Raw genomic sequence first — 18,694 nt, 5'->3', positions numbered from 1 at the left:
GGGCCAGGGGCACACCAGCGCGCAGGCGCCATCCTCATGCTCAGCGGCGCGTCCCGTGCAGTGGCTCGCGCCGCCTTCAGCTGCGCAGGTTTCTCCCGGCTCACCGAGGCCCGTCCGGTCATCATGGCCCGGCCACCTTCGCAGGCCGTCTCGGGCGCCCTAGCTCGGCCAGCCACGGTGCTGGGCACCATGGGGATGGGGCGCTCCATGGACGCATCCGCCAGCGCCGAGGCCGTGCGCGCCTTCCTGGAGCGCGGCCACACAGAGCTGGATACGGCCTTCATGTATGGCGACGGCCAGTCGGAGAGCACCCTGGGCGGCCTGGGGCTTGGGCTGGGCGGCGGCGACCGCAAAGGTAACACCTGCAGCCCCGCCCCGGGCCCCTGACCTCCCGGTCGGCCGGACGCCGTGCACCCGCCCCACTCCTGCCGGGCCGCGGTCAGAACGGACTGGCCCGTCCTGCTTCCAGGGCACCGCTTCAGGACAGCCCCACAGCTCCATGAACCTTAAGCTCCTCAGGCCCCGTGCCATCCAGCACCGGACAACTGGACGGTGCTTTGCCCTGGCCACCTTCCCCTCACTCCCACCTCCCTCTGAGTGTGCAGCCTGGGAACCCCCCCAGTCCCACCCCCCGGGCCTAGTGTAGCCTTTCGCTTCCTCCCCCTTGCTTTCTTGGTGCAGCCCTCGGCTCCAGCTGTCAGGTGGCCATAAGTGATGCCAAGGCAGCCCCCTCCCCAGTTGCCCTCAGTGCCCCATGCACCCCCTGATAAGGGCTTAGCGGAGGTACCAAGCGCCCAGGGCATTCTCTAAGTTGCGTCCCCCCCCCCCCCATATTTCAAGATGAATAGACGTTGATAGCGACAAAGAAAAGGAGAAGCCCAGCGCCACCGCATATCCAGGTCGGTGGGTGGTGGACAAGTGGGCTGACAGGTGGGCTCTGGGGGTTCTCACAGGCTGTGGGGTGCGAATAAGTTAGTTATCCAGGCAGACTCCAAGACCCAGGGCAGCAGAAAGCAGGGTCAGAACATGGCTGAAGCTGGCGCAAGCTTTCTGGAGCAGCTCAAGTCCTGCATAGCTTGGTCTTGGACATATCTCTGGACCATATGGTGTCACCCCTCTGACAGTGTCACCTGGTGCAGCCTGCACGCCCGCACTCCCCTAGTGATGCCACTGGCACCCCCTTGGACTTGTATCTGGGGACAAGTGCCTCACTCTGCCACTCCCCTCCCACACTTCTGACCCCTCAGGACCCATACCAGCCAAGTCTTTGCAGTGGGTGGAAGATATGCCCCTTTCTTTTCTCATTTCGGACTTTCACTGCCCCTAGACTTTGCCCTGCTTAGTTGGCAATACCTTTAGTTCTCTCAGGGAGAGCTGTAGTGATCCCTATCCAGGCTGGGAGAGTAGGGGTGTCAGGATGTGGGTGTCGGGGGTGGGGCGGTGATGAGAAAGGGGGAAAAGCCTTTCTGTCCATTGTGTGTTAGGCTTCGTCATAGGCTGGCTATATGAGGGAAAGCCCATGGGTGGCACAGTTAACATGCCTGGCTGCTAACAGAAAGTTTGGAGGCTCAAGTCCACCCAGACGTGCCTCTGAAGAAAGGCCTGGCGATCTACATCTGAGAAGTCAGCCATTGAAAACCCTGTGTATTACAGTTCTATTCTGACACACATGAGGTCACCAGGAGTTGGAGTCAATTCAGTGCCAACTGGTCATAGGAGGGAGAGCACCCTCAGGGAGCTCAAAGTCTAGTAGGGAAGACAGAAGCAAGTGGTTGCTGGGGAGCCCAATGAGGGAGCAGTTCTTGAGGGTGGGAGGACAGGGGGAGTCGATAGGAAAGGCTTCTCAGAGGAGGGAACTCTGGCGCTGAGCCTTAATGGATCAATGGCAGTTTGCTGAGTGAACAAAGAAAAGAGCATTAGAGGCTGAGGGCATAGCTGTGCAAAGACTTGGCTTAGAAATGCAAAGTGCATGGTGTGTGGAAGGAGGGCCAGAAAACAACTGTGACTGGAGTGGAGTATGTGTGAGTGTGGGGGGACACTGTCCCTCAGTAGCTGATGCAATTAGAAGTGCTTAGCATGGTGCCTGGCACATAGCGAGGGCCTAGGAAACATTGTTGTTAGGTGGTGTCCGTTTGGACTCACAGCGACCCTATGTACAACAGAACGAAACACTGCCTGGTCCTGCTCTATCCTCAGTACTGTTGCTGTGTTAGAGCCCATTGTTGCAGCCACTGTGTCAGTCCATCTCATCAAGGATCTTTTTCACTGACCCTCTACCAAGCATGATGTTCTTCTCCAGGGAGTATTCTCTCCCAAGGACATGTCCAAAGTCCATAAGACGAAGTCTTGCCGTCCTCGCTTCCAAGGAGCACTCTGGCTGTATTTCTTCCAAGACAGACTTGTTTGTTCTTCTATCATTCCATGGTATATTCAATATTCTTCACCATAATTCAAAGGTATCAATTCTTCTAGATTCATACTTCGTACATTCCATGTTCCGATCATTAACGGATGTTCGCAGCTGTTTCTTCTCATTTGGAGTCATGCCAAATCAGCAAATGAAGGTCCTGGCTTATCTTCTGGCACTAGATCAGAGAATGTTCTGCTGGTAATCATAAGGTTTTCACTGGCCAGCTTTTTCAGAAGTAGACTGCCAGGTCCTTCTTCCTAGTCTGTCTTAGCCTGGAAGCTCCACTGAGACCTGTCTGCCAGCAGTAACCCTGCTAGTATTTGAAATACCGATGGCTTTCAGTATCTCAGCCACACAGAAGCCAGCACACTGACAGACGCGTGGTTGTAGTGAACATTTGCTATTAGCTGTCATTATTAGCACATCTTGCCTCTTCTTTCCTTTCGTCCTCGATCCCTGTGGAGGAGGTCCTCTCTGCATCCTCCTTAGACCCATAGCTTCGTGGGTCTGGAAGAACAGAACGGGAGGTGTGTCTCAGGCCCACACACTTCTCAGTCATCGAATGGTTTTGTTGATAAGGAATGCTTTATTTCTGCATTATTTTTCTTCTCTAGCTCCTTCTCTAGTCTCCTTCTCTAGAGACTCACTGGACCAAAGTCCTCAGATCAGATCCGGGGCAAAGTTCCCTCCGAAAAAGGGCAGGGGAAGGAAGAAAATCTAGACAAGAAGCTTACCTGCCCTGGAGCTCTGAGTTGACTGTGCCACTCATGAAAAGAACACAAAGCACCTCCTCTCACCCATCCATTCAGACAGCCAGAATTCTCTATAGGGGAGGAAAGGTGCTGAATTAACTCGTGGCCAGTCTCCTTGGACAGCAGGGCTCCTTTAGCACCTTGTACATTTCTCTATGGCACTTACCGCGTGCCCTCACGTCAGCTTCCTGAGACAAGGATCCAGTGTGCTCAGTTCATCACTGTGGACTCAGCCCCTAGTGCGCAGCCTGCGTAGCCAGCAGCTTGGTGATTAATTATAGAGATTATAATAGCAGTATCCATTGAGAGTTTACATATGAGACATTGCTTAATCTTCATGACCTCCCTAGGAGTACACTTCCATTATTATTATCCCAATTTTACAGGTTAGGGAATTGAGGCTCGGAGAACTTCAGTAATTTAGCCAGAGTCACATGGCTAGTAAGTGACTTTAATAAATCCCTTAACCGTCATACTCTTCCCTCAAGTGAAAATTGCCACCAAGGCCAACCCTTGGGATGGGAAGTCCCTGAAGCCTGACAGTCTCCGGTCCCAGCTGGAGACATCACTGAAACGATTGCAGTGCACCCAGGTGGACCTCTTCTACCTACACGCACCTGACCACAGCACCCCTGTGGAAGAGACACTGCGTGCCTGCCACCAGCTGCACCAGGAGGTGAGGGCAGCCAGCTGAGCTCTGGGAGGTATCTGCTGCTCCTCTCCTTGGCCTTTCACTGCCCAGGAGAGTGGAGACGGTAGGGTAGTCCCAGGTGGAGCTGGCGCAGACCCCATTCTCAGGGTCTCCGCTGGCTCTTCCCTTCCTGGTCTCCTCCTGACCATGGCCTCTCCTCTGCAGGGCAAGTTTGTGGAGCTTGGCCTCTCCAACTATGCCTCCTGGGAGGTGGCTGAGATCTGTACCCTCTGCAAGAACCACGGATGGATCCTGCCAACAGTGTACCAGGTGAGGCCAGGGCCCAGAGGCCTCGCTCCCAGGGGTTCTCTTAGCCCCTCTGACTGCCCCAGTGCCCTCTGCATAGCAGCCACTCCCCTGCTTAAGTCTGTAGAGGCTCCTGTGGCCCTCAGGATAAAGTCCAAGCTCCTCAGCCTGGCAGACAGGCACCTGCATGCTCCAGCCCCACCTCCCTTTCCTGCCTCAGTGCCCACCTGGGTCTCTTCTTTCCCAGCTCACCCTGCACTCAGCCTGGAACAGTCTTCAGTCTCCAACACCTCATCTTCATACATTCAACAAGTGTTTTTGAGCACCTACTATGATCACAGACCTTATCTTCTCTGTTTTGTTTTGTGTTTTTTTGACTTGACAATAACATCTCTCTTGGAGCCCTGGAAACACAGTGGTTAAGAGCTACGGTGCTAACCAAAAAGTCAGCAGTTGGAATCCTCCTTGGAAACCCTATGGGACAGTTCTATTCTGCCCTGTAGCATCGCTATGAGTTGGAATCGACTCGACAGCAACGGGCTTTTTTTTGTGGTTTTATAACATCTCTTCTCAGACTTGCTTGTGGTTTTAGATCCAATGTCCAGCCTGTAGTTGGTGCCAACAGATATTTGTAAAATGACAAATCCAGTCCAGTTTCTCTTCCTTGGGCCCAGCACTCTCTGCTCATCCCTTACCACCACTAGTAATTTTTCAATTATTTTATTATGCTTTTGGTAAAAATATACAAAGTAAAACGTACACCGATTCAACAATTTCTACATGTATAATTTAGTTACACTGACTATATTCTTCAAGTCATGCAGCCACACCACTAGTACTTTTAGAAATATTGCCCAAGTGCTGGGGAAGTTTTGACTGAGGGTTCTACAAAGGTAAAGCTGGGCACCTCTCTTGACTTGTCCGTCCCCACCTGCTGGCCCCTCTACCTACAGGGGATGTACAACGCCACCACCCGGCAGGTGGAAACGGAACTCTTCCCCTGCCTCAAGCACTTTGGATTGAGGTTCTATGCTTACAACCCTTTGGCTGGTATGAGTGCTGTGCAGACAGGCTCTCCTGGGGTGGGAGGGCATTCCTGGCCCCGGTTCTGCCTGTTCCCAACCCAGTGGGTACCCAGCCCAGGACCTGGGAGGAGGGAGGGGTTTGACAGGAGGCTGGGCCGTGTTCTCCATCCCTCCTGGGTCCCCCACCGTCCCCCAGCCCAGGGCCACCAGGGATCTCCAGCCTTTCTGGGAGCAGTCTGGCCAGGGGACTGATTGCAGCCTTCCTGCAGGTGGCCTACTGACCGGCAAGTACAAGTACGAGGACAAGGACGAGAAACAGCCTGTGGGCCGCTTCTTTGGGAATAACTGGGCTGAGGTCTACAGGAATCGGTGAGCTGGGGGGAGGTGGTGTGGGTCCCCCTCGTCTGAAATAGGGAGCCTCTGGGGCTGCTCTCCTGGCGGCCAGGACTTTCACCTGCTGTCACAACTGGGCCCCTGGATTTATCGAGTCCCCCTTCCCCGTCTTGGGTATCCTCCTGTGTCTCTGCGGGCCTGGATTGGGAGCGAGGATCTTGTGTCCTTAAGGAAGAAGTCAACCTCTGCCCAGAGGGGAGGAGGAACCTTGCATTGGAACTAGGGAAAGCGGGGCTTGGTTCTGTCCCATAACTAGCTGAGCCTGTCCCCCTGGGCAAAATGAGTGTAAGTTTTGTACACTCAGCGATAAACTTGTCATCAGTGTCTAAAGTCATGGTCGAGCAGCTGTTGGGACCTGCATTCTTCCCTTCCTGTTTTCACTCTTTAAATTTTGAAACATGTTATCAAAGTAATACATGCCCATGGTTAAAAGCAAGCCCTTTTCTAGTCCCATTCCTGAGGCAACCGGTTTAAACTCATACAGCTCTTTTCCCTTCAGCTTTTACTGCGGTGTCTCTGAAGCAGATGCTTTTGTTGCTCTTAATTTACCACATTTAGGTATCGTGTGTGATGTTGGGGAGCTTCTAAAAATGTAGGTTCTGGGCCTCTCCCTGGACACAGAAGCAGAGTCATTAAGGTTAATTTCTGTGTGTGATTTACTTCCTTGCTTTTTGTTTTCTCCTCTTGGGAGGAGGGCAAAAGAAGCCAAGCTTCATGGAGGAGGCTCCAGTGTTTTGTTGAAATGACCAAGGACTTTTTCAGCCATGGAGGGTCTAATATTTGGGTCCACCCTGTATGCAATGCTGCGGCGTAAATCCTTATCTGGTACCGCACTGATGCTCTGACAGGGATCACAATAGAGGGTCCTGGACAGAGCAGGAGAAAAATGTAGGAGAAAATTCAAAGTCACAAAAAAAGACCAGACTTATTGGTCTGACAGGGACTAGAGTAACCCTGAGAGTATGGCTCTGAGACACCCTTTTAACTCAGTACTGAAGTCATTCCTGAAGTTCACCCTTCAGCCAAAGATAAGACAGGTCTATAAAACAAAAGTAACACACGTAGTTCAACCATGTGTATGAGACTAAATGGGCAGAGCAGCCTAAAAGCAAAGAGAAGAAAGAAGGAAGGGACAGAAAAACTGGACAAATGGAAATGGGGAGCCCGAGGACAAGAAGGGGAGTGTTGACATCACGGGGTTGTTAAACAATGTCACAAAATAATTTGTGTATGAATTGTTTAATGAGAAACTAATCTGCTCTGCAATCTTTCATCTAAAGCACAATTTTAAAAAAAAAATCCTTATCTGGCACACCCAGGGGTTTGTGATAATGGTGGCCAGGTCGCAGAACCGTCACCCTAAGCAGTGCTTCTCAAGGAGCCGTGCGCTGCGCACGGCCCCACCAGGCCCAAGCCGCACCTGGCTATCACCAGGTCTGCCCTTCAGAGTTCACAGAGCCCACCTATGCCCATGATCACCTTTACGCTTTGTGTTCACTGCTGGGGCTGGCACAGGGTGGTTCCTTTCCTCACTAGGAGAGAAATGTGAGGGTAGGGAGGGCAGGTGGCTCAGCCAAGGCCACAGAGCTCAGTCATAGGGTCCCTTCTGTGACCCAGAGGACAGGTGTGGTGCTGAAGCTGCTCCAGGGCCTGACGGGGTTGTGGTGCTAACATCTGGCGAGCATGTTAAACCTGAGGGGTCTTCCTATTGCACCACCCTCTTCCAGCCAGGAAGTGTTTTGACGTGAGACTCAGAAAAGTACGTGTATTCTGCCACTCAGTAATGTAGCACAGAGATAATGGTCTCTTCAGTGCTAGAGGGATTGGGGTCGAGGTGGCTGTCTAGGCTGGCCACCTCGGTGACCCCTAAGGTACTGCTCCTGTTCCGCCCTCCCCACCTGCTCAGCTTCTGGAAGGAGAACCACTTCAAGGCCATTGCCCTGGTAGAGAAGGCCCTGCAGGCTACTTATGCCTCCAGTGCCCCCAGCATGACCTCGGCTGCCCTGCGGTGGATGTACCACCACTCCCAGCTCCAGGTAAGCCAGTGGTCCCTGGATGCTTACCTTCTGCCCTTTCAGGAAGCCAAAAACACTTTAACTTGGTGATTTCTAAGCCATTTTATTTTTTCTTCTAAAATTTCTCTGTTGTATTTTTCCTAGCCAATCCTCCCATTGTTCTTAGCAGTTAACTAAGGACCTGCCCTATAATAAGGGCTTTACGCACTTGGATTTAATTACTACTTAGGCCTTAATGAGGAAGACATGGTGGCGCAGTGGTTAAGAGCTACAGCTGCTAACCGAAAGGTTGGCACTTTGTATCTACCAGGCGCTCCTTGGAAACTCTATGGGGCAGCTCCACTTTTCCTATAGTGTCTCTATGAGTCGGAATCAACTCGAGAGCAACGGGGTAACAGGGTAGGCCCTATGAAGTATGATTATCCCAGTTTTACCAGTGAGGAAACCGGGGTGCACACAGCTATTAAGGGGGTCGAAAGTTTAACAGAGCTTTAATCCAAAACCCACTAGTCTCACTTCTCTGTCTGCTGGATGTTGGGGGGTTTGCCTCTCTCTTGGCATCCCATGTTTTTTCTAGGCCTGCCCTTCAGAGTTTACAGAGCCTGTCTATGCCCGTGATCACCTTTACACTTTGTGTTCACTTTCTGGGGCTGGCACGGGCTGGTTCCTTTCCTCACTAGGAGAGAAATGTGAGGGTAGGGAGGGCAGGTTGCTCAGCCAAGGCCACAGAGCCAGAACCTGAGCCCAGGGCGTGTCATAGGGTCCCTTCTGTGACCCAGAGCACAGGTGTGGCGCTGAAGCTGCCCTAGGGCCTGATGTGGGGGTTGTGCTGCTAACATCTGGTGAGCATGTTAAACCTGAGGGCATATAGTAGGTGCTGAATAAAGGAGAGCTAAGGGCTTTACATAACTTTTAATTCCTATCACCACGGTACAAAACAGAGAGGATAATTGTGTCTCAGAGAGGTTAAGTCAGTATGCCAGGTTATTACAGCTGCTGAGGGACAGAACTGGGCTCTTAACTCAGGTTTGTCTGAGGATGAGGCAGTGTGACAGCAGGGAGATATAATACAGGGTTTAGAATCACACAGGCACAACTGTTGAAGGCACCTTATATTCCTTCTGCTAGTAGTCTACAGGTTATAAATAAATACCAGGTCCTAAGTCTTGACAGGGTAGAGATGGGAGGGGCAGTGTGTGACTGAGGTCACTGGGAAGCAGAAGTGCGTTGACGTCTGGCCGTCTCCCCTTGCAGAGTGCCCGTGGGGATGCGGTCATCCTGGGCATGTCCAGCCTGGAGCAGCTGCAGCAGAACTTGCGGGCCAGTGAGGAAGGGCCCCTGGAGCCTGCCGTTGTGGATGCCTTTGACCAAGCCTGGCATTTGGTTGCCCATGAATGTCCCAACTACTTCCGTTAGGCCCCAACATGGCTCAAGTTGACAAAAGATTCTTTCTCTCCTGTCACCTCTTCCATTCACTCTGGCCAGGTCTTTGCCTTAAGCTGATTTAGCGTGGATTTTTCTAATTGTCTCGAACCATGCATTATTTTTCTAGATTCCTGCCTTGCTCTCTGTGGCCTTCACAATGTGTAAAGACTGGGGCTGAGATCTACTCAGGCTTTTCCTGTCTGAATAAAGCAAATGCTTGGCCTGGCTGTAGCCCAGGCCTGGAGTGAATGCCAGGAACCCGTCTCCTCTGCTGCTTTCAACTTGTTTCCCATTATGCCTGGGGGCTTGCTGAGAAAAGGGCAGAACTATGAGCTGGAGTCTTCAAGGACCAAGGTAGTGGGAGGGTCCCAGGGGTATACTGCCTTGCAAGGGTCTCCTCAGTCCCTTCTCTTGAATCCAGCCTGACCTCTCAAGAGTGGGGCCCGAGGTAGCTCTCCCTCTTCTAAGTCAGAGAGAAAAAAGAGGGCCCTACACCCTGAGCAGGATTTTTCTCATTCAGAAATGCCCTCACTAAATACTTAGAAATGAAATAATTTGGGCAAAAATTAGAGGCATCACCAAGGAGAAGAATGAAACCTCCCAGGAGGTGTTAGAACATTTTTAGCTTTTCTACTCACTATCTACCCCAGGAGTGGTTTTACTGTTATGTCTCTTTACCATTCATAAGATTCTCAGACTTGGCTCTGGGCGCATGGGGCAAGGAAGCCAAGTGCTCAGTTCCCTCAGCAAGTCCCTACTCAAAACATGAGGTACCCAAGGCTGGAGAAGAAAAGAAATCTTGAGTCCGGTGGTTGCAGTTTGACCATTCCTAGTGCAGCAGAGTCAGTCCCACGCTGGGTGAGGGGTGGGGCAAACAGCAGCCAGCCCCTGAAGCAGTCGCAAAGTGATCAAAGGGGCTCAGCCTGGAAATCCAGACAAAAGCGCAGATGCAAATGACTCTTTGTTCTAAGAAAAGTCCCATTTGCTCCCTAGAGGCAGGTAACCTTCTTTATACAAAGAATTCACTGTCCTTTGTCTTTGTCCATAGCAAAATGGATGCTTCCCCAAGAGGGGTGGTGTATCACTTATTGTTGCACCATAAGGCACCATGAAATTGAGTTGCTTAAAACAGTAGCAATCTCCCAAGTTGACCTATAGATTCAACAGAAATCCCTATCAGAATCCCAGCTGGCATATTCTTATAAAAAATTGAAAATGAGAAACCAAAAATCAAAACAAAACCCCTTGCCTCAAGTTAATTCTGACTCGCAGTGACCCTGTAGGACACGGTAGAAGTGCCCCATAGCGTTTCCAAGGAGTGCCTGGTGGGTTCCAACTGCCAACCTTTTGGTTAGCAGCCGTAGCTCTTAACCACTATGCCACGACGGTTTCCAGAAATTGACAAAATGATCCTAAAATTCATTTGGAGTTCAAGGGACCCGGACTAGCCAAAATGATGTTGAAAAAGAACAAAGTCAGAGGACTCAAAACACTTCCAGATTCAAAAGCTGCTGTAATTGAGACAAAGGATAGATCGATGGAATTGAGAGTCCCAAGATAAACCCTTACATTTACTGTCAGTTGATTTTAGAGAAGAGTACCTAGACAACTGAATGGAGAAAGGATAGACTTTTAAATAAATGGTGCTGAGATAACTGAATATTCACATAAAAAGTATAAAGCTGGATCCCTTCCTCACACCGTACCCAAAAATGAACTCAAAATGGACCAAAAACCTAAATGTAAGAGTTAAAATTAGAAAATTCTTAGAAGAAAATGTAGGAGTAAATCTTCATGATGTTGGAGTAGGCAGTGGTTTCTTAGATGAAACAACAAAAGCACAAGCAACAAAAGAAAAAATAATCAAAATTTGAAAAGTTCATAAAAAGGAAGAATGAAAAACACCAAAGATGCAAAATAATTATGAGCCTAAAAGACAAAAAGGATCACATAAACCACAGACTGTATTAGCCTGAGGCCAGAAGAACTAGATGGTACCCAGCCACAACCGATGACTGCCCTGACAGGGAACTCAACAGAGAAATGCTGAGGGAGCAGGAGAGCAGTGGGATGCAGACCCCAAATTCTCGTAAAAAGACCAGACTTAATGGTCCGACTGGGAATGGAGGAACCCTGGAGGCCATGGATCCCAGGGCAGGAACCATTCCCAAAGCCAACTCTTCAGACAGGGATTTTTTTTTTTTTTTTTTTTATGGAAAATGAGACTGATGAAGAGCGAGCTTCTTGGATCAAGTGATCACATGAGACTGTGTTGGCATCTCCTGTCTGGAGGGGAGATGAGAGGTCAGAGGGGGCCAGAAGCTACCTGAATGGACACGAGGAGAGAGAGTGGAGGGAAGTACTGTGCTGTCTCATCAGAGGGAGAGCAATTAGGAGTGTCTAGCAAGGTGTATGTAAATTTTTGTATGAGCAACTGACCTGATTTGTAAACCTTCACTTAAAGCACAATAAAAATTAATTAAAAAAAAAAAGTTCATGAAGCACCATCAAGAAAGTGAAAAGACAACCCACAGAAAGGGAGAAAATATTTACAAATCGTGTATCTGATAAAGGACTTGTATGTAGAATATGTCAGGAATTTGAAAAAATAAAGGCAACTCAGTCAAAAAATGGGCAAAGAATCTGAATAGATGTTTCTCCAAAGGAGGTAGACTATGGCCAGTAAGCACATGAAAAAGTCAACATCATTATTCCTGAGGAAAATCCATGTCAAAAGCACAATGAGTTACCACTTCACACCCACTTTGTTTTTAGGTGCCATTGAGTTGGTTCCAACTCGTGGTAACCCTCTGTACAACACAAGGAAACACTGCCTGGTCCTGCACCATCCTCACAATCATTTGTTGGAGCCCATTGTTGCAGCCACTGTGTCGGTCCATCTCGTTGTGGGTCTTCCTCTTTTTCACTGACCCTCTACTGTACCAAGCATGATGTCCTTCACCAGGGACTGTACCCTCTTGATAACATGTCCAAAGTACATGTTCTCCCTTCCAAGGAGCATTCTGGCTGTACTCCTTCCAAGACAGATTTCTTCATTCTTCTGGCAGTTCATGGCATATTCAATATTCTTCGCCAACACTATAATTCAAAGGCATCAATTCTTCTTCGGTCTTCCATATTCACTGTTCAGCTTTTACATGCATTCGAAGTAATTGAAAATAGCATGGCTTGGGTCAGGTGAGCCTTAGTCCTAAAGGTGTCATGTTTGCTTTTAAACACTCTAAAGAGGTCTTTTGCAGCAGATTTGCCGCACGCAATACATTGATTTCTTGCCGGCTGCTTCGATGGGCTTTGATTATGGACCCAAGTAAATGAAATCCTTGTCAACTTCAATTTTTTCTCCACTGATCATTTTACTTATTGGTCCAGTTGTGAGAATTTTTCCTTTTTTTTATGTTGAAATGTAATCCATACCGAGGGCTGTAGTTTTTGATCTTTGGTAAGTGCTTCAAGTCCTCTTCACTTTCGGCAAGCAAGATTGTGTCATCTGCACATCTCAGGTTATTAATTAGTCATCCTCCAGTCCTGATGCTGTGTTCTTCATCTAGCCCAGTTTTTCCAGATTATTTGCTTGGGATTATTTGAATAAGTATCTGCTCAGCAAACAGATTGAATAAGTATAGTGAAAGGATACAACCCTGGCTGCATGCTTTAAAATCAGGAAAGGTGTGTGTCAGGGTTGTATCCTTCCACCATACTTATTCAGTCTGTACATGATGCATTGGAGGGGGAAAATCTGCTGCAAAAGACCTCTTTAAAGTGTTAGAAAGCAAAGATGTCACTTTAAAGACTCAGGTGGACCTGACCCAAGGCATGGCATTTTGAATCACCTCGTAGGCATGCGAAAGCTGGGCAGTGAATAAGGAAGACTGAAGAAGAATCGACGCTTTTGAATTATGGTGTTGGCGAAGAATCTCGAATACACCACGGACAAACAGATCTGTCTTGGAAGAAGTACAACCAGAATGCTTCTTAGAGGCAAGGAGAGCAAGACTAAGTCTCACATACTTTGGACGTGTTATCAGGAGGGATCAGTCCCTGGTGAATTACATCATGCTTGGTAAAGTAGAGGGTCATTGAAAAAGAGGAAGACCCTCAGCGAGATGGACTGACACAGTGGCTGCAAGAGTGGGCTCAAGCATAACAACGATCACGAAGTTGGTGCAGGACTGGGCAGTGTTTCCTCCTGTTGTACCTGGGGTCGAAATGAGCCAGAAGCGACTCAGTGGCACCCAACAACAACATGCGGAGCAAACGCTTATACCCATTAGACAGACTAATCAAAAAGACAGACAATGACAAGTGTCGAAGAGAATTTGGGGAAAGCGGAGCCCTTCTACATTGCTGGTGGGAATGTAAAACGGTTCAGCCATTTTGGAAAACAGCCTGTTAGGTTCTCAAAAAGTTGAACAGTTGGCCATCTGACCTACCCATTTCATTCCTAGGTATATAGGCAAAGGAAGTGAAGATATATGTCTACACAAAAACCTATATTCGATTATTCATAGCATTATTCATAAAGCCAAAAAGCAGAGACAATCCAAATGCCCATCAACTGACAAAGGAATGAATAAGATGTGGTATGTCCATACAACAGAATACTACTCAGTTATAAAAAGGAATGAAGTACTGATACATCTACAACATGGATAAACCTTGAAAATACCATGTTCAGAGAAAAGCCAGTCACAAAAGACCACATAATATATGCTTCCATTTATATGAAATGTCTGGAATAAGCAAACCTATAGTTGTCTATAGGTGGGGGAAATGGAAAAGTGTTAATGGATTGTATGTTTTTGGGTTAATGAAAATGTTCTAAAACTGACTGTGATGATTGTACAACTCCGAATACACTAAAAGGCATTGGATTGTACTCTTTAAATAGACGATTTATGTGGCGTGTGAATTACGTCTCAAGAAACCTGTTTTTAAAACAACCACCATATTTCACCCACAAATCTGCTGTTTGGGCAGGGCTCAGTGGGGAAGGTTCATCTGTGCTCCGCAGTGTCTGGGAGGTGACCTGGAATCATTCGCAGGCTGTTCATTCATCTGGCAGTTGGTGCCAACTGTGAGGTGGAATATCATTTCTCATATATTCCAACTGGAACACTTATACGTGCCCTCTCCAGGTAGCCTGTGTCTTTTGAGGAATTATTCCATTTCATCTGACTTACCAAATACATTGACATAAAATTATTTATAAAATTTCCTCATTGTCCTTTTAAATTCTGTAAGATTTGTAATGATATCTTTTTTCATGTCTGATCTAGGTACTTTGTGTCTTCTCTCCTTTATTTCTGAATAGTCTAGCTAGAGATTTACCAATTTTATTGATCTTTTCAAAGAACCTGATTTTGGTTTTATTAATTTTCCCTATGTTTTGTTTTTCCTGTTTCATTTATTTGGCTTTTATCTTTATTTTTTTCTTTCTGGTAACTTTAGGTTTATTCTGGCTCTTCTTTTTCTGGTTTTTTAAAGCGGAAGCTAAAATTATTAGCTGAGATATTTCTTCTTTTTATAATATGCTCACTTAATACTACAGATTTTCATCTTAACACCGTTTTAGCTACATTTCCATTTATATTTGGTTTAAAATATATTCTAATTCCCCTTGTGATTTCTGCTTTGATCCACGGATTATTTAGGAATGTGTTATTTAATTTCCATACATTTGGGGAATTTTCCAGATATTGGACTGTTATTCACTTCAAGCTTAATTCCATTGTGATCACAGAACATAGTTTGTCTGACTTGAATCCTTTGAAATGAATTAAGATTCGTTTTATGACCCCAAATATGGTCTATCTTGGTGAATGTGCACTGGAATAGAAAGCATATTCTCCCGTTGATGGGTATTCTGTTAACGCTAATTATGTCAAATTGGCTGATAGTATTGGTCCGATCTTCTATGTACTTACTGATGTTCTATTAATTATGATTAATTAGTGCTCTGTAATTACTGAGAGGAGTGTTGCGATCTCCAGTTGTGACTTATTTTGTCTATTTCTTCTTTCAGTTCTATCAGGTTTTTGTCATGTATTTTGATGGTCCATTACTAGATGCATACACGTTTCGGACTGTTACATCCTCCGGAATAAATGACCTCTTTGTCTTTATGAAATACCCTTCTTTATCTTTGGTAATTTTTTTCTTTTGTTCTGAAATATACTATGTCTATTAATATAGCCACTACAGCTTTCTTTTAATTACTGTTATCAGGTATATCTTTTACTTTAAACCTATCTCTCCTTATATATTCCAATGGGTTTCTGGTATTCACCACGTTAAGAAAAAGCCCATTGCCATGAAGTCGATTCTGACTCATAGCGACCCTATAAGACAGAGTGGAACTACCCCACAGGGTTTCCGAGGAGCGGCTGGTAGATTTGAACTGCTGGCCTTTTGCTTAGCAACCAAGCTCTTAACCACTGTGCCACTAGGGCTCCTAGTCACCGAGTAGGTGGGTTTTATTTCTTAATCCTATCTGACAATCTGCCTTTTACTTGAGAGTGTTTCTATCATTTATATTTAATGTAACTATTGATATGATTGGGCTTAAATCTATCATCTTGCTATTTGTCTCATCAGAAGTTCTTTGTCCCCCCACCTTTTTTGAATCTTTACGTGCCTTATTTCGGCATGAGTATTTTTTAGGATTAATTTTACCTCTACCCCGCTGGTGTTGAGTTGATTCTGACTCATCGTGACTATATAGGACACAGTAGAACTGCCACATAGGGTTTCCAAGGCTGTAATCTTTATGGAATCAGACCACCACATCTTCTGAGGAAGAGTTGGTGGATTTGAACTGCCGACCTTTTGGTTAGCAGCCCACCACTTAACCACTGTGCCACCAGGGCTCCTAATTTTACCCCTGCTGTTGCCTTATTAGCCACACGTCCTTGTTTTATTTTTTAGTGGCTACTTTAAGGTTTACAATGTACAGTTTTAACTTCTCACAGTCCACCTCCAAATAATATTACACCACTTCCCATGTAGGGTAAGAACCTTAAAATGATAGACTACCATTTCTTCCCCCTATTTCCTTTGTACTATTGTTTTCATATATGTTGCTTCTATCCTTGTTATGGAGCCCTGGTGGTGCAGTGGTTAAGAGCTCAGCTGCTAACCAAAAGATCAGCATTTTGAATCCCCCAGCTACTCCTTGGAAACGCTATGGGGCAGTTCTGCTCTGTGTCCTATAGGGTCACCACGTGTCGGAATCGGCTTGATGTCAGTGGGTTTGGTTCGGTTATCCTTGTTATAAGCCTCACAACACATTGTTAATCTTTTTCCTTTAAACAGTCAATATCTTTTAAAAATATTTTATTAATATGGAATTTGCCTATTGTAAAGTTCACCCTTTTTAGTGTTCAGTTCTGAAAGTTCTAACATATCTATACAGTCATGTAAACACCATGACAATCAAGATAGAAAACAGTTCCATCACTCCACAAAACTCCCATGTCCCTTTGTGGTCAGCCCCCTTCCCACTACCAGCCTCTGGCAACTACCAATCTGTTTTCTCACTCTTTAGTGTTGCCTTTGCAGAAATGTCATATAAATTGAGCCATATAGTATGTAGCATTCTGAGCCTCCGTGGGTGACCCTGCTGGTATCTGAATACCGGTGGCATAGCTTCCAGCATCAGAGCCACACACAATCACCCACAGTATGACAAACTGACAGACATATTTATGCCTATTCCCAAGAAAGGTGATCCAACCGAATGTAGAAATTATAGAACAATATCATTAATATCACACGCAAGCAAAATTTTGCTGAAGATCATTCAAAAACAGCTGTAGCAGTATATCGACGGGAACTGCCAGAAATTCAGGCCGGTTTCAGAAGAGGACGTGGAACCAGGGATATCATTGCTGATGTCAGATGGATCCTGGCTGAAAGCAGAGAATACCAGAAGGATGTTTACCTGTGTTTTATTGACTATGCAAAGGCATTTGATTGTGTGGATCATAACAAACTATGGATAACACTGCGAAGAATGGGAATTCCAGAACACTTAATTGTGCTCACGAGGAACCTTTCCATAGATCCAGAGGCAGTTGTTCGGACAGAACAAGGGGATACTGATGGGTTTAAAGTCAGGAAAGGTGTGTGTCAGGGTTGTATTCTTTCACCAAACCTATTTAATCTGTATGCTGAACAAATAATCCGAGAAGCTGGACTATATGAAGAAGAACGGGGCATGAGGATTGGAGGAAGACTCAATAACAATCCGCCTTATGCAGATGACACAACCTTGCTTGCTGAAAGTGAAGAGGACTTGAAGCACTTACTAATGAAGATCAAAGACCACAGCCTTCAGTATGGATTACACCTCAACATAAAGAAAACAAAAATCCTCCCAACTGGACCGATGAGCAACATCATGATAAATGGAGAAAAGATTGAAGTTGTCAAGGATTTCATTTTACTTGGATCCACAATCAACAGCCATGGAAGCAGCAGTCAAGAAATCAAAAGACGCATTACATTGGGTAAGTCTGGTGCAAAGGACCTCTTCAAAGTGTTGAAGAGCAAAGATGTCGTCCTGAAGACTAAGGTGCGCCTGACCCAAGCCATGGTATTTTCAATTACATCATATGCAAAAAGCTGGACAATGAATAAGGAAGACCGAAGAAGAGTTGACGGCTTTGAATTGTGGTGTTGGCGAAGAATGTTGAATATACCACGGACTGCCAAAAGAACGAACAAATCTGTCTTGGAAGAAGTACAGCCAGAATGCTCCTTAGAGGCAAGGATGGCGAGACTGCATCTTACATACTTTGGACATGTTGTCAGGAGGGATCAGTCCCTGCAGAAGGACATCATGCTTGGCAGAGTACCGGGTCAGCTGAAAAGAGGAAGACCCTCAATAAGGTGGATTGACACAGTGGCTCCAACAATGGGCTCAAGCATAACAACGATTGTAAGGATGGCGCAGGACTGGGCAGTGTTTCCTTCTGTTGTGCATGGGGTCACTATGAGTCGGAACCGACTTGATGGCACCTAACAACAACATCCTGAGTCTGGCTTCTTCCACACATTTGAGGTTCATCCATGTTATTGTGTGTATCAGTAGCTGACTCCATTGTGTGGATGTACCACAGTTGGTTTATCCATTCCCCAGTTGAGGGACATTTGGGTTGTTCCCAGTTTTTGGCATTTATAAATAAAGCCACTGTATATACTTGTGGATAGGTTTCTGTGTGAACACAGGTTTTCATTTCACTTGGGTAATTACCTAGGAATGGGCTTGCTGGGTTATACGGTTTAACTTTGTATGTTTAACTTTATAAGAAACTCAATTATGTTTAAAAACAATTAAAAATGAGGAACAGTCATTTATATTTAGTCACATGTTTACTGTAACCAACACGCTTCATTTATTGTGTGCGTGGATCCAAATTTCCTTCTGCCTGGAGAAATTTTTTAAATATTTCCTGTAGTGAAGTTTGCTATCTAGGAATTCTCCTAACCTTTGTTTTTCTGAACAGTTTTTAATTTTGCTTAACGCTTGAAAGATTTTGTGACTTTGGTATAGAATTCAAGGCTGATAGTTCTTTTCTTTCAGTCCTTTACAGATCTCAGTCACTCCCCAGGGATGTTGTCTGGAGCCTTAGGCAAGGCCAAAGGAGAGAGAGAACCTGCAGCCACGACTGGAGTCTACCCACAGGTGCCTCATAAGAAAGGCCTGGTGAACTGCT

General features: G+C 46.4%; 1 protein-coding gene across 1 annotated transcript; it reads left to right on the top strand.

The window, feature by feature from the left end:
* The first annotated feature begins 25 nt into the window (after window positions 1-25).
* On the top strand, window positions 26-18,674 carry LOC100674063 (aflatoxin B1 aldehyde reductase member 2). Its single transcript, XM_064281382.1, has 8 exons — window positions 26-355; window positions 3,651-3,838; window positions 4,019-4,123; window positions 5,053-5,149; window positions 5,394-5,493; window positions 7,424-7,553; window positions 8,787-9,311; window positions 18,562-18,674. Exons 1-7 carry the CDS (start codon window positions 37-39, stop codon window positions 8,946-8,948), a joined length of 1,101 nt encoding a protein of 366 aa, XP_064137452.1. The 5' UTR covers window positions 26-36; the 3' UTR covers window positions 8,949-9,311; window positions 18,562-18,674.
* The last annotated feature ends 20 nt before the right edge of the window (window positions 18,675-18,694 follow it).

Source organism: Loxodonta africana, chromosome 3 (genome assembly GCF_030014295.1).
Source record: "Loxodonta africana isolate mLoxAfr1 chromosome 3, mLoxAfr1.hap2, whole genome shotgun sequence".
Taxonomy (NCBI): Eukaryota; Metazoa; Chordata; class Mammalia; order Proboscidea; family Elephantidae; genus Loxodonta; species Loxodonta africana.
Note: the sequence above shows the minus strand (reverse complement) of the source record. Positions and strands in the feature narration are given on the sequence as shown.